Source organism: Garra rufa, chromosome 3 (assembly GCF_049309525.1).
Source record: "Garra rufa chromosome 3, GarRuf1.0, whole genome shotgun sequence".
Lineage (NCBI taxonomy): Eukaryota > Metazoa > Chordata > Actinopteri > Cypriniformes > Cyprinidae > Garra > Garra rufa.
In genome coordinates this window covers 28,869,303-28,882,804 of record NC_133363.1, presented here as the reverse complement: position 1 = coordinate 28,882,804, position 13,502 = coordinate 28,869,303, and the positions used below count along the sequence as shown (strand labels likewise).

At 37.1% G+C, this 13,502-nt stretch overlaps 1 protein-coding gene across 2 annotated transcripts in view; it reads right to left on the bottom strand.

Moving 5' to 3' along the window:
* Positions 1 to 13,502, bottom strand: part of itfg1 (integrin alpha FG-GAP repeat containing 1) — a 214,244-nt gene that overhangs the window by 34,849 nt on the left and 165,893 nt on the right. For both annotated transcript variants that reach the window (XM_073836919.1, XM_073836920.1), the window contains exons 13-14: positions 11,647 to 11,690; positions 2,738 to 2,816 (exon numbers count right to left, since the gene is read on the bottom strand). In XM_073836919.1, the coding sequence (XP_073693020.1) occupies positions 2,738 to 2,816; positions 11,647 to 11,690 (123 nt within the window). The remainder of the gene's footprint in view (positions 1 to 2,737; positions 2,817 to 11,646; positions 11,691 to 13,502) is intronic.

Sequence of the window (13,502 nt, the reverse complement as noted above, 5' to 3'; positions counted from 1 at the left end):
TCAGCATGTGTGACGATGCCCTAGTGAGGAGTACCAAGAAAATTGTGTCTTGCCTACAGTCAAGCATGGTGGTGGTAGCATCATAGTCTGGGGCTGCATGAGTTCTGCTGGTACTGGGGAGCTGCAGTTCATTGAGGGAAACATGGTTTCTATTATGTACTGTACATTCTGAAGCAGAACATGACGCCTTCCCTCCAGAAACTAGGCCGAACGGCAGTTTTCCAACATGATAATGATCCTAAACACACCACCGAGATGACAACTGCCTTGCTGAGGAAGCTGAAGCTGAAGGTGATGGGGTGGCCAAGTATGTCTCCAGACCTGAACCCTATTAAGCACCTGTGGGGCATCCTCAAGCGTAAGGTGGAGAAGTACCATGTGTCTAACATCCAGCAGCTCTGTGAGGAGTGGAAGAGGATCCCAGCAACAACTTGTGCAGCTCTGGTCAATTCCATGCCCCGGATAATTAAAGCAGTGCCAGATAACAATGGTGCTAACACAATATATCAACACTTTGGACAAGTTCACTCAGGGTGTACTCACTTTTGCTGCCAGCTATTTTGACAATAATGGCTGTATGGTAAGTAAATTTTTCAGGGGACAATAAATCTATACTGCTATACAAGCTGCACATTGACTACTCTAAAATATATATATTTCATTTCTATAGTATTGTCTCTTGAGAAGATATACTAAAATGGTTACTGAAATGTGAGGGGGGTACTCACTTTTGTGACATACTGTAAAGACAGACAGACAGATAGAAAGATAGATAAAGACAGACAGACAGATAGACAGATCGATAGATAGATAGAGACAGACAGACAGACAGACAGAATGACCAACAGATAGATAGACAGACGGACAGACAGACATATAGTATAAACGACAGACAGACAGACAGACAGACAGACAGACAGACAGATAGAGATGGACAGACAGACAGACAGACAGACAGACAGACAGAAAGCAAATTCCTAACAGACAAACAGCTCTGTGAAACACATTAGCCCCTGACCTGAAAATCAAAACAAACCTGACACACAGCAGGTGAAGCCAGTGATTCATACTGAATTTTATACTCAGACTATTAAGAAGCAAACACTTCTGCTTATTTGTATTCTGCTTCAGCAGGTGTACAACAAGACAAATCAAGAACATTATTACTGTGACATTTCATTATAGACCACTATGTCAGCATATACCATTTAACTTAGAGGCAGAGTTTCCCCCCAATAAACAACGACAACAAACTTTTATAAATGCCCTGTCTGCATATAGAGGTGTCTTTATGAATCTCTCTTCACATTAAAGAGGAAAGAACAAAGATAAAGAGGACAATGAGAGAGTGGAGATATTTAAGATAACAGAAATTCTTGTGGTTTCCTGGCTAGTGAAAAATTACTTAATAAAGGAGGGAAAAGGGCTATAATTTCATTGGACAGAACTCAAAGGCAAGTTCAGAAACTCTGGTCCAGCTTTTAAAAGCAGGACATAATTCCTTTAAAAAAAAAAGATATCAGTTTCTTCTACAAGCATGAAGCACACAAGTTCCCTAAAATCCATTATTTTCAGTTATCTGAGGATAATTTTTGTCCTTTTAGCCATTTAGTCATTTATCTTTGAAATGGCTCTGTCACATTTAGTTCTCTGTTCTGCTGAGGATCTTTAGCACAGTCTACACACGCACACACACACACACACACAGACATAATAGGACCGCACAGAAAATGCAGACATGCACGTGGCCCAGTGGAAGCTCACACACAGGAACACAACATGAGTGAAACATTCATTCTGTTTATGTAATGCTTCCACTGAGAACTCAAGGTCAGTGATGTATTTCAAACGAGACTTCAGGAAAACAGCCATTTACACCAAAGTGATGGAGTTCTGTCAATGCTGTGAGGAATTTAATCTTATCTGCTCTTAGAAAGGTGGAACGGGGTCATTCGTTGCTTCGTCTCTGATCTTGAACTTGGTCAATCAGATATCCTTGAGGGCCAAAACAACACACGAGACACTCGTATATAAAATACTAAGCAATCAAGAAACGAGACAACTCCAGCATCACACTGATGTGTGCTTAGTTACAGAATCTCAAGTTTGCTCTAGTTAGTATAGTTTACTTTGATGTTTGGATACATGTTTATGTATACAACTGGTCTCATTACTATTAAAAAATGTAAAAATAATATTTTAGTTATGCTGTCTATAGAACAATGGATGTGACACTATACAGTAGATGATATTCTCACACGTACTATATATAATATTCTTTATTATATAGTATGTATGCATTCACTTCACTGCAATTGTAAAAACTGCCACAATATTGCTTCTAGGCAAGAAAGACATTTATGCAATTCCTCATTTCGACATAAATATGCATTTTTCTTAAAAAAAAAAGATTACTCCTGAACAAATGCAATCATCATTAACAAATTTAATTTTTTAAGTGAAAAAAGGGCAGTTCTCCAGAGCAAAAATGTGCATCCTTCACACAATGCACCATGCCAGAAAAGAAAATTTTGGCCAAGAAAAAGTTTTTATTGGTTCACTCAAAATCACTCTAGTCTACTTTAGTCTGATCCATAAAAAATAGTGAACTAGTCAAGTCAGAGTGTTGAGGTTGACTTATCTCACCTCACCTCACCAAGACAGGATATGCTGGGCAAAGAGATATGTATGATGCCTTTCCCATCTAGTGTTAATCTTTTCTGAGCCGTGTACTCACCGGACGCGTTCTTCAGATAACCGTTTGAGTCCACTGACGTGTACATGACATACGGGCCAGGCTGGTTCACACCAAAGGGCTGTGGGATAGATAGATAGAAGTGATTAACAACACATAAAATACAGATACAAAAAAATGCAATTAAAATCATAAAGCTCCTAACGAAGCAAAAAAGCACAAACATCTCTAAAGGTACAGACTATCTCTGAAAGGCTTCATTAACACTGTGAGCCAAAGTGCTCAATTCCGAATTTTGCTTAGATCTGATTGTTATGCATAGCTGTTCACATTTTCGTTTTAATTAGATTTCCAGTGTCAACAGTTCCTGGTTCTGAACTGATAAACATGCACAAAATAACAATACAAACAGGGTTGCCAGGATTTCACAACATAATAAGCCCAACTGCTTCTCAAAACTAGTCTAAAACTAGCCCAATCGTATAGTGTTAGTGGGGTTGCTTTAATCCATAGCAACATAGAAAATGTAGCACAATTCCATGGAAAAAAATTTGTGGACTTGGCAACAACTGCGCAGCGCACTGTCATACGGAAGTAAACACAGAGGATATAAAGCAAGCGACTATGTGTTTATCAATCAAGTGATCTGCCAAAGAAGACAACAAAATTCTGCACAGGCAATATGAAAAATAAAGACAAGGATGTGACAGAAAAGAGCAGAGTTTTGAAACTTTTATGATACGAGCCCTCTTGTTTTGCTTGTACAGTTAAGGTCAAAAGTATACATACACCTTGCAGAATCTCCAAATTATTTTTTATAAAATAAGAGGGATCATACAAAATGCATGTTATTTTTATTTAGTACTGACTTGAATACTAAATTTCACATAAAAGATGTTTACATTTAGTCCACAACAGAAAATAGTTGAATTTATAAAAATGTACCCAGTTCAAAAGTTTTCATTCACTTGATTCTTAAAACTGTGTTGTTACATGAATGATCCACAGCTGTGTTGTTTGTTTAGTGATAGTTGTTCATGAGTCCCTTGTTTGTCCTGAACAATTTAACTGCCTGCTGTTCTTCAGAAAAATCCTTCAGGTTACATGAATTCTATGGGTTTTCAGCATTTATGTGTATTTGAACTCTTTCCAACAACGACTGTATGATTTGACAACTGAGGGACTCATATGCAAGTATTACAGAAGGTTCAAACGCTCACTGATTCTTCAGAAAGAAACACAATGCATTGAGAGCCAATTAAGGTGTGTACATTTTCCTTACTTTGCCTAAATATAATATATTTTTTTATATTAGTACTGCCCTTCAAAAGCTACAGAAGATACTTACATGTTTCCCAGAGGACAAAATAAATTAAATTAACCCTGATCTTTAAAAGTAATTAATGCATTGTTTCCTCCTGAAGCATCAGTGAGTGTTTGAAACTTCTGTAATAGTTGCGTACGAGTCCCTCAGTTGTCCTCAGTGTGAAAAGATGGATCTCAAAATCATACAATCATTGTTGGAAAGGGTTTAAATACTGAAAAACCAAAGAATATGTGGGACCTGAATGATTTTTCTGAAAAACAGCAGGAAGTTTAACCGTTCAGGACAAACAAGAGTCTCGTGAATCACTAAACAAAGCAGCTGTGGATCAATCAGGTAACAACGCCGTATTAAGAATCAAGCGTATGTAAACTTTTGAACAGGGTCATTTTTTATAAATTCAACTACTATATGAATATAAAATATAATACTATAAATATCTTATTCAGGTCAGAACTAAATAAAAAATAACATGCATTTTGTATGATCCCTCTTACGTTGGTAAAATAATTAACATTTTGCAAATTCTGCTTTTGACCTCAACTGTATAAAGAGTTCACTGTAATACTCATAAGTTTTGACACATCACTGTACTTGCAGTGACTACCTTTCGCAACTGTCTTGATAAATTTACATATGTAAAATCTTTGAAGTGATGAATGTTGATCTAGAGTGACGTAAAAGTCACATGAAGTCCAATATGATTGTTCAGACTGTGGTCACATTACAAAACATGTGACCTGTATCGGATTTAGCACCACACATAAAAGTGATTAACAACAAATACAATACAGATACAAAAACATAAAAGTGGCTCAAATCGGATTTCATGTGGTTTGTGCTGTTCACACTGTCATGAGAAAAACAGATTTGGATTTGGGCCACATTTGTGTTCATGTAGCCAAATTTTGCAAGCCAAAAAAAAAGTCCAATGTCTATGCAAATAGTGTAGCGATGTATGAAGCACATATCACTCTCAAAACCAAGCAGATTTCTGATGGTCAGCGTGATGGATTCATGTTGCCAACTGTGAAATCTTTCACCCTCACATAAAATTCCCAATGACTTAGATTCCTATTAAAATTACTAGATTTCACCCGTGAAAATTCACAGAGCAACGTAAAGTGATTCAACCACATATCCAATCATATCAATAAAATCAGCCTTGGAAAGGCTCATTGCAGTAGCCTAGGAAATTGCAAATATGACTGTTTCTTGGCAGACTGCTACAATACAGTTCATCAGAGCTACCCTGACCTCTGATATTGGCCTGATGATTATTGTGTGGACCCTGACTGCTTGTATGCAAGTGTATGTGTGTGTGTTTTCAGTTTCAAGTCCACACAGATCACTACAGGTTACACAGGCCCAGCTCCAGCCTCCTACAAATGCTGAGACACATGAGAGATGTCTATCAGCATCCAGGAGTAATGTGGGGCCAGCACTGGCTCAGCGCCGGGGAGATGGGGCAGACCTGCTACACATGCCAGCTTCTCAATTATGGATACTTTTCTCTGTGCAGACAATAACCCTGGGAACTGCAAATGAACAGCATGCCAGGAACAAGAGGGCATACATTTTTAAACAGATGTATTTGTGGGCCATGATTATGGGTGGGGAGGGGTGAAATGATTCCCTAGTTGTAAATTATGTTCCATCGTTGCTGATGAATCCAGCCAATAGACAATTCTGACAGGAAGTGAGACAATCCTGGAGCTGAAGCTCTCAGTCATCCAGTGCCAGACTGACATAAATGAGGGAGAGGATGACCTGGCAGCATTAGATGCAGATGAAAAACATTCAGAAAAATACAACAATGAGGGCAAACTACATGGCCAGAGAACCTGACGTCAGTAAGACCTGAAGCCCCACACACTTCTTTGGACCTGACAACCTACTCCATTGTCAGAGTCTATTATCCCACAATGAAATTGGTTTGCAAAGTAAGGTTGAGTTGAACCACTGATGGTGGTTCACATGGGTCACATGGGCTATTCTAACAATGTCCTAACTACTTTTCTGGCCCTTGAACGTAGAAGTTGCATTGCAGTCTATGCAGAGATAGAAAGCTCTCGGATTTAATCAAAAATATCCTAATTTGTTCCGAAGACGAACAAAGGTTTTACGGGTTTGGAACAACATAAGGTGAGTAATCAATGACAGAATTTTCATTTTTGAAATCATTTTGGATGGTAGTATGACTACATATCTTGCAACAGCAACTTTGAATTTTAAAACTAAAAAATTACAACTCACAAAACCTGCCCCTTAAAGAAATAAAGAAATAGAGGTTATTGTGGCAGAGCATAAAGAGCACCTACTTTATTATCAAGACCTTGGAGAACTGAAAAAAGCTTAATCGCACAACAAGACTACATCTGACCCAGACATGACTGCAGAAGCGAGTTGCAAAGCAAAAAATAACCTCAATTAAATTCTTCAGATTGCTTGAAGCATAGTAATACAGCTGGAGGGCTTTGGGCTATATCAACCATACAAGGACAGGTGGATAACCCATGATCTCCCTGATGAAACGACCAGACAGTAAGAGACAAAAGTTGAGACTGTGCAAGGCAGAGAACACAGAGAAACAATGTAAACGTGGGAAGATAGAGCATCAGAGGAAACAAAGTGATGCCTAAGACAGCAGAGAGGCGAGAGGCAGCTAAAAAGAGATAAACGGATACGTCACATGAACTGGATTGGGAATAACAAACAGCTCACTGAGTGACTGCAACTGTGGGCCAAATATTTGAGACTCCAAACAAAGAACCCCTAAGGAACTAACTAAGACTTTCTCCAAAGTAAAACAAAAACTAAAATACTCCAAGCATTCCAGTGGGTCATTTTTGCAAGTAACATATAGACTCTGCGAATATTTAATTGTATTTTTTTTTATGAAACAGAGGCTCCAAATGAACTCGGCAGGAACATGAACACGATCCTTTGTTTCAAATAAATAGTTCATTATAACCTGGCAGCAGACTTCAAATTGCCTATTTCCCACTACTCCCACAGTGCAACTTTAAAGTTGTGTTGAAACAGAAGTAGCAAAATTAGTAAAGTGCCCTCTCTCAACAATAATATATATATTATTAATTAATTATAGGAGTTTTGCCTTTTTTTAAATTGATAGGACAGTAGTGAGACCGGAAACAAAGTGAGAGAGAGAGAGGGGACGGGAACGGGAAAGGTCCGCGTGCCGGGACTTGAACATGGGATGCCCGAAGAGCAACGGCGCAGCATGTCGACGCACTGCTCACAAGGCTACTGGCACAGACTCACCGACTTAGAACTCAGTCCCTCTAGTGCCACCAACTGTTCAAAGTTGCACTTATGTTTATACAAATAACTTTTGAAACATAAAGGCTAGAAAAAAAAATCTCCCTCTGATTCCTTGGCTCAAGACAATTTGATTGCACCCTATAACATAATTTTCCATCAATATTTTTTTTTCCCGCCATTTTTAGTTTTTTTGGACTCCTCCTAGGCTGTTGCTCCAATTTTCAAGAAAATCGAACTAGATCATCTACAGACCATGATGACAAAAACTTATGGAATTCAAGTTGACTAGTCAAACCGTTCTCGAAAAATGTACAAAAAAACATGACGAAGTACCGGCCAAAATGAACATGAGGCTATATCTCCACAACGCTTTAGCGTATTGAGACTAAAATTGGTGTGTGTTATAATATCCATGACCTGAGGCTAACAGCACAGTTTTGGCACAGCGCCACCTAGAGGTCAGGATATATGAAAAAAGCTATTTTTGCTTATAACTTCTGAATGGTTTGGCCAAAAAAAAAAAAAAAAAAAATCACAAAACTCTCTTCTGTGCAGCATGCTGAGTCGAATCACACCCAATTTTCAAACATTTAGAATTTTGTCGTAAAATGCTATATTTTACAAACACATTGGCGTACCATTAGGAAACTCAGTATGTGTCTTCGGCACCATGCCCTCATGGTTTCTGGGCAAAGCCACCATGTAGTCAATTTATAATGCTAATAACTTTTGATTAAATTAGCCTGTTGTAATGAAACTCAAAATATTCACTGGGTCATGCTGAGAACATACATACCAATTTTGTCAGTCAGCTTAACTTCCTTTTTGCCATTTTGATTTATGTTGAAAACCTGCTTTTTCAAACTTCTCCTAGACCGTTTGTCCAATTTGCACCAAATTTGACTAAGATCGTCTTCAGACCATGCTGGATAAAAGTTATGAATTTTGTGTCTATATATGAAAAGGTTAGCGCTTAACACATCTGCAAATTTGCTGGAATGATGCCAAACTACATTTGAGGCTGTAAAAGTTTTGACATATTGACACCAGACTTTCTGTGTGCCATTGTCACTGGTCTTGTTAGATAGCTAGGATTATGCCAAATCAATACCAATTATACCAAAAACAACTTAACTTCCTGTCCGTCATTTCGATTTACATTGAAAAACAATTTTTACTAATTCCTCCTAGACCGTTGGTCCAATTTTTTTCTGCAATGCTTTGCCATATTAACATCAAACTCACAGTTACACTTACTGATCAACAGTTACAAATCTTTGAATCAAGTGACTGTGTTTGATTTTTTAGGCATTTTGCCTAAAATCATAAATATGTCCTTTATTGCTCATGTGATTTACACTGGCTGTGATCAGCAGGATGTGCAACGGTGTTTATTTAGCATGCAACATTGGAAAAATAGCTATGATGGAATGGCAAATGGCTATGATCTACAACATATACATTCATCTGAACTGCACGCTTCTACAACTAACATCCCCATTTTCGCATTTGAATATTAATTCAGCGTGGGACTGTGTAACATATATGTCAGAGGTCTAGTTAGAGCGAGACAGGAGTGCGGCCCATCTTAAAGAGCTCTTATTTAATCATAGAGCCCTCTCCTATCCACTGGCCTCAGGGCAAACCGTCTGCACTCGGTATATCACTAAGTTAGAGAACACATGCAACGTGCTCTGTGTGTCTGTGTGTGTTTGTGCGTGTCTAAAGTAAAGGATGAACACACACACACTTCTCTGTCATCTCTCCCGGTCGAATAAACTCTATAGCAGGGTCTGAAATGTATTCTCTAAATTGTGTATTACATCAACCTTATTTTTCGATGTAGAAGTAAGCCACTATCTGTGACCGTGCGAGACTTCCAGTTCAGTAGCCGCTGTAGGGAAATAACGAGAAGAATAACAAAGTGCAGTAAATGGTGTTCACAATTAGAATAAAACATTAAAATAATGTGGTAAGACACACCAGTTTGTAATACCAAGCAGGAAAATGACCTGTTTTGTACAGCTAAAAAAGACACATTAAATTTACAAATGCCCGCTCTAACAGGGAAAAACAGGTTGTATATGGTGTTGGTTATTCGGTTGTTCAAATTATGAATAATTCTACGCTTTTCCTCTTTAAACCCATCATGCATTCTGATGTATAACATACAACCGCTAAACTTTCCATCACTTATTTTCATTCACTATTTGCATTTTCTATGTGGCAGTAACTGTATATTGGGAGCAAGGATTCATTGAACAAGTATGTGATTTCAGACGCAGCCAGAGCAGATATATCTAGCTCTAGAATATGAAAAGGAAACAAGGTACAGAAGTGCTCACAGACAAATGGAGAGCGTGTAGAAGAGAGAGAGGAAAAAAACAAGAGTGAGAACATAAAAGCCTGTCTTCTCATCAGAATGAGGACAGCTTTGCGACACACTTGTCCCCGACCTCAACAGCTAGTCAATAACGTCAAAGGAGCAAAGATAACGTAACAGAACTTACAGACAATCAAAATCAGGTTTCATGTTAATAAGAGACACCTACATGTAGTGGTCGACTGAAATATTGTTAAGGCTGATTTTTCAACCAATATTTCACGCTTTTTAATTAGAAGCATTGGGAGACGTTTTCTTGTTTGGCTGACTAGTGTCTGAATTGAGAATTTATTTTGACACTGCTGAGAATTTGCTACAGTGCAGAGAAAAGTTATTTTAAATAGTTTTTGACAAATTTCATTTTTAACAAGATTCTCTATTCAAATGGACTAAATTTCATAAACGATCAATTAATGATTTTATTTTCAATTGCTTTAGTAAATAGCATGTAAAATATATTTTTTATAATACTACTTGTCTTTAAATGAATTTATGTCTTTAAATAAAAAGATTGCTTGACTTTAAATGATCAAAATACAGCAATATTGTGAAATATTATTGCAATATAAAATAACTGTTTTCTAATATATATTAACATTATGGGTGGGCGATATGGCAAAAATATCACATCACATTTTTTGTTTCAGAAACATCACGATTCAATCACGATTCTTTGTCATGTTGTTTCACTATTTTACAAATTGTCTGAGCAGTACAGCCAAACTAATTTCCCCATTTTAAAACCAAAGCCTCAAGGTAACAAAATCTAGAATAAAAAAAATGGCTGATATTTAGGCCAAAGTGGGCGAACATAAAAATCTTTGTCATTATTTTATCTTTTTTTATCAAAAAATAAGAACAAAGATGGGCTACGTGTTACAAATACATAAAATACACAAATAAAACAAACAGTGCTTTCATTTTTATCAGTAGCATTCAAGAAATTGAATGAAAAAATATACAAATAAAACACTATATACATAAATTATACATGGACACTTATTAAAGCAAGTTCTTCAGTCAAGAGCAGTGAGTGATTTTCCTTTGTGTTTTGTTTTATTAGCCTACCATCACCCAAAAATGACAATTCTGTAATCATTAACACTTTTTTTTAAAGCATAAAACTTATTTTGAATAATGTGGGTAACCAAACAGTTGCTGGTCCCCAGTTACTTCCATAGGATTTTATTTATTTTTTTCCCACTATCAAAGTGCTACTGTTACCCAAATTCGTCAAAATAAATTTTTGTGTTCAGCTCAAGAAAAAAATTAATAGAGATTTGGGACAACATGTGAGCATGTGAACTGTACCTTTAATGACAATCGGTCATTAAGTGCAGTGTCCCGTGAGTGAACGTATGTCGTGTTGTGCAGTATATTTAGACTAAGGCACACTGTAGCACGATACTACGGTATTTATTCAGAAGCAGATCGTGGAGACATTTTAATCGTCCACAATCAAAAATCGTCATATCGCACACCCCTAGTTAAAATCGTATTTATTCCTGTGATAGGAAAGCTAATTTTTTTAGCAGGCATTACTTCAGTCTTCAGTGTCACATGATAATATTCTAATATTCTGATTTGATACTTAAAAACATTTTTATTATTAAAACAGTTGTGCTGCTTAATATGTGTATAGAATCATCAGTAACTTTTATCACAATTTTTACTTTGATTTGGAGGAAAAATAACAAAGTTGACAGCCTTACAGGTTGCTGAGAGCATATTCAACTCAAATTTAATAAAGAAAAATAAATTAAAACTTGCTTAAGCCAAAAAACCCAATAAACAAACACGCAATAGACAGGGAACAGAACACTGTGAATGACGGGTGTTTGAATTCTTCTGAAATCTGCGGGAACAGATTGCATGTGGGCTTGGTGATGCCAAACACATGCCATTCCCACTCCAGTTCAGTGTCATGCATGAAAGAGAAAGAAAAAGATCAGAACTCACCTTGACTTTTTCTGGACAGTCATTGGAGCACAGGCCACTGAGCACTACAGAGAGAAAGAGATAAAGACAGAGAAAGACAATCATAACTCTGTGCCACACATCTGGCCCTTACATAAGACAAGTTGATTGCAGTGTCTGTATCAAATCCACTTCACAACACTCTGCTAAACACGGGCAGCAGTACATTCACCTCCTCTAATATCACACAATTTAACAGCAACTCTGCTCCCGCACACACACACATCTTCAGCCAGGAATTATGCCTAGAGAAAATGAATCAGGCAAAATGTGCACTAAATTCCCACTAATGGTGTGAAATAGGAGCCAGACTCTCTGCTTCTCTTGAGGCCAAAATTGACTGTGCGTTAGAGAACAGCACATATGAAAGGGAAAGTAAAAAATCATTAATTGCTCATTAGTGGCACACAAAGAACCATCTGTGTACTTGTGCATCTGTCTTTATCTAAACACAGCATTAGATTTTTAAACTGGCAGTGACAGGCAGCACTATTTGCAGACACTGCAAATTAGAAAGTTTAGGATGGAAGAACGCCATAAATTATATAAGTCAAAATAGAAAGGACATCGAAAAAAGTGGCTTTGAAAGTCCGTGATGGAAAAAAAAATTATGAAAATGGTTCAATCACCTCTCATCCTTTGGAAATGTATTTGTATATTTGGTCTGATAGACAAATGTTCTATGTTCTGCATCAGTTATTAGGATTGTGAAATCAAATATGTGGCTTTGGCTTTCAGAGCGAATGTACTGAGGAGTGAAAGAGAGGGGTGATGTGAAGCCTGAACTAATTTTTCATTCATGACTGGTCTAACAGTTTTGTTTTATTTTTTAGATTTTTTGTGCTCGAAAGACAAGAACAGAGAGATAAAGTGCATCTTCTCTAGTCTTCCATGAATAAGTGAACTTTCTACAGGACAATATGACTGACACCCCTCTGTGATGTTTGATGGATAACATTTTAGCACAGCATAGCCTTCTAGGTAATGAAGGAATATGGGCATCAGAAATAGTGTATTTCAGAAAGTTTGCTGTGAAAAATCTATTGAAAAAAATATTGGAAGACAAAAAATACTTTTAAAAATACTTTCTGAAAATAAATAAATAAATAATACAAATGTTTGATATTCAACATTTTTCTTTCCTTAACTATTTTAAATCATTGATTCTTATTAAATAAATATAAATGTAAATATCAGCTGCAAATGTTTTATTATACTATAGATCAGGGGTCCCCAAACTAAGGCCCGGGGGCCGGATGCGGCCCGCCCCCACATTTGGACCAGCCCTCTGAACAATGCCAGAGACATATTTTGAAAATGTAATTTTAAATATGTTTTACTTATATCATGTTGGTATTTGATAATAAAGGTTGGCTTTCAAACTAAAATTTCCCTTAGTTATTAACATAGCCTAATTATTTGTTAAATTCACCAACAGAATGGTACATTCAACGTAATGTGTCATCGCAATCGAAGAGGTGATGCAAGAGGCAGCTAGAAAATAGAGTGATGACAAAATGACTCAATAGCATTTGAGGAATTTGACGTGTGATTCAAAAAAAACACAGTGGACCAACACCAGCAGATGACATTGCACCCCAAATTATCACAGACTGTGGAAACGTAACACTGGACTTATACAAAATACAAAACTTGCTTTCATCTGAAAAGAGGACTTTGGGCCACTGGGCAACAGTCCATTTATTCTTTTCCTTAGCCCAGGTAAGACGCCTCTGATGTTGTCTGTGGTTCAGAAGTGGCTTAACAAGAGGAATACAACAACTGTAGCCAAATTCCTCGACACGTCTGTGTGTGGTGGCTCTTGATGCCTTGACCCC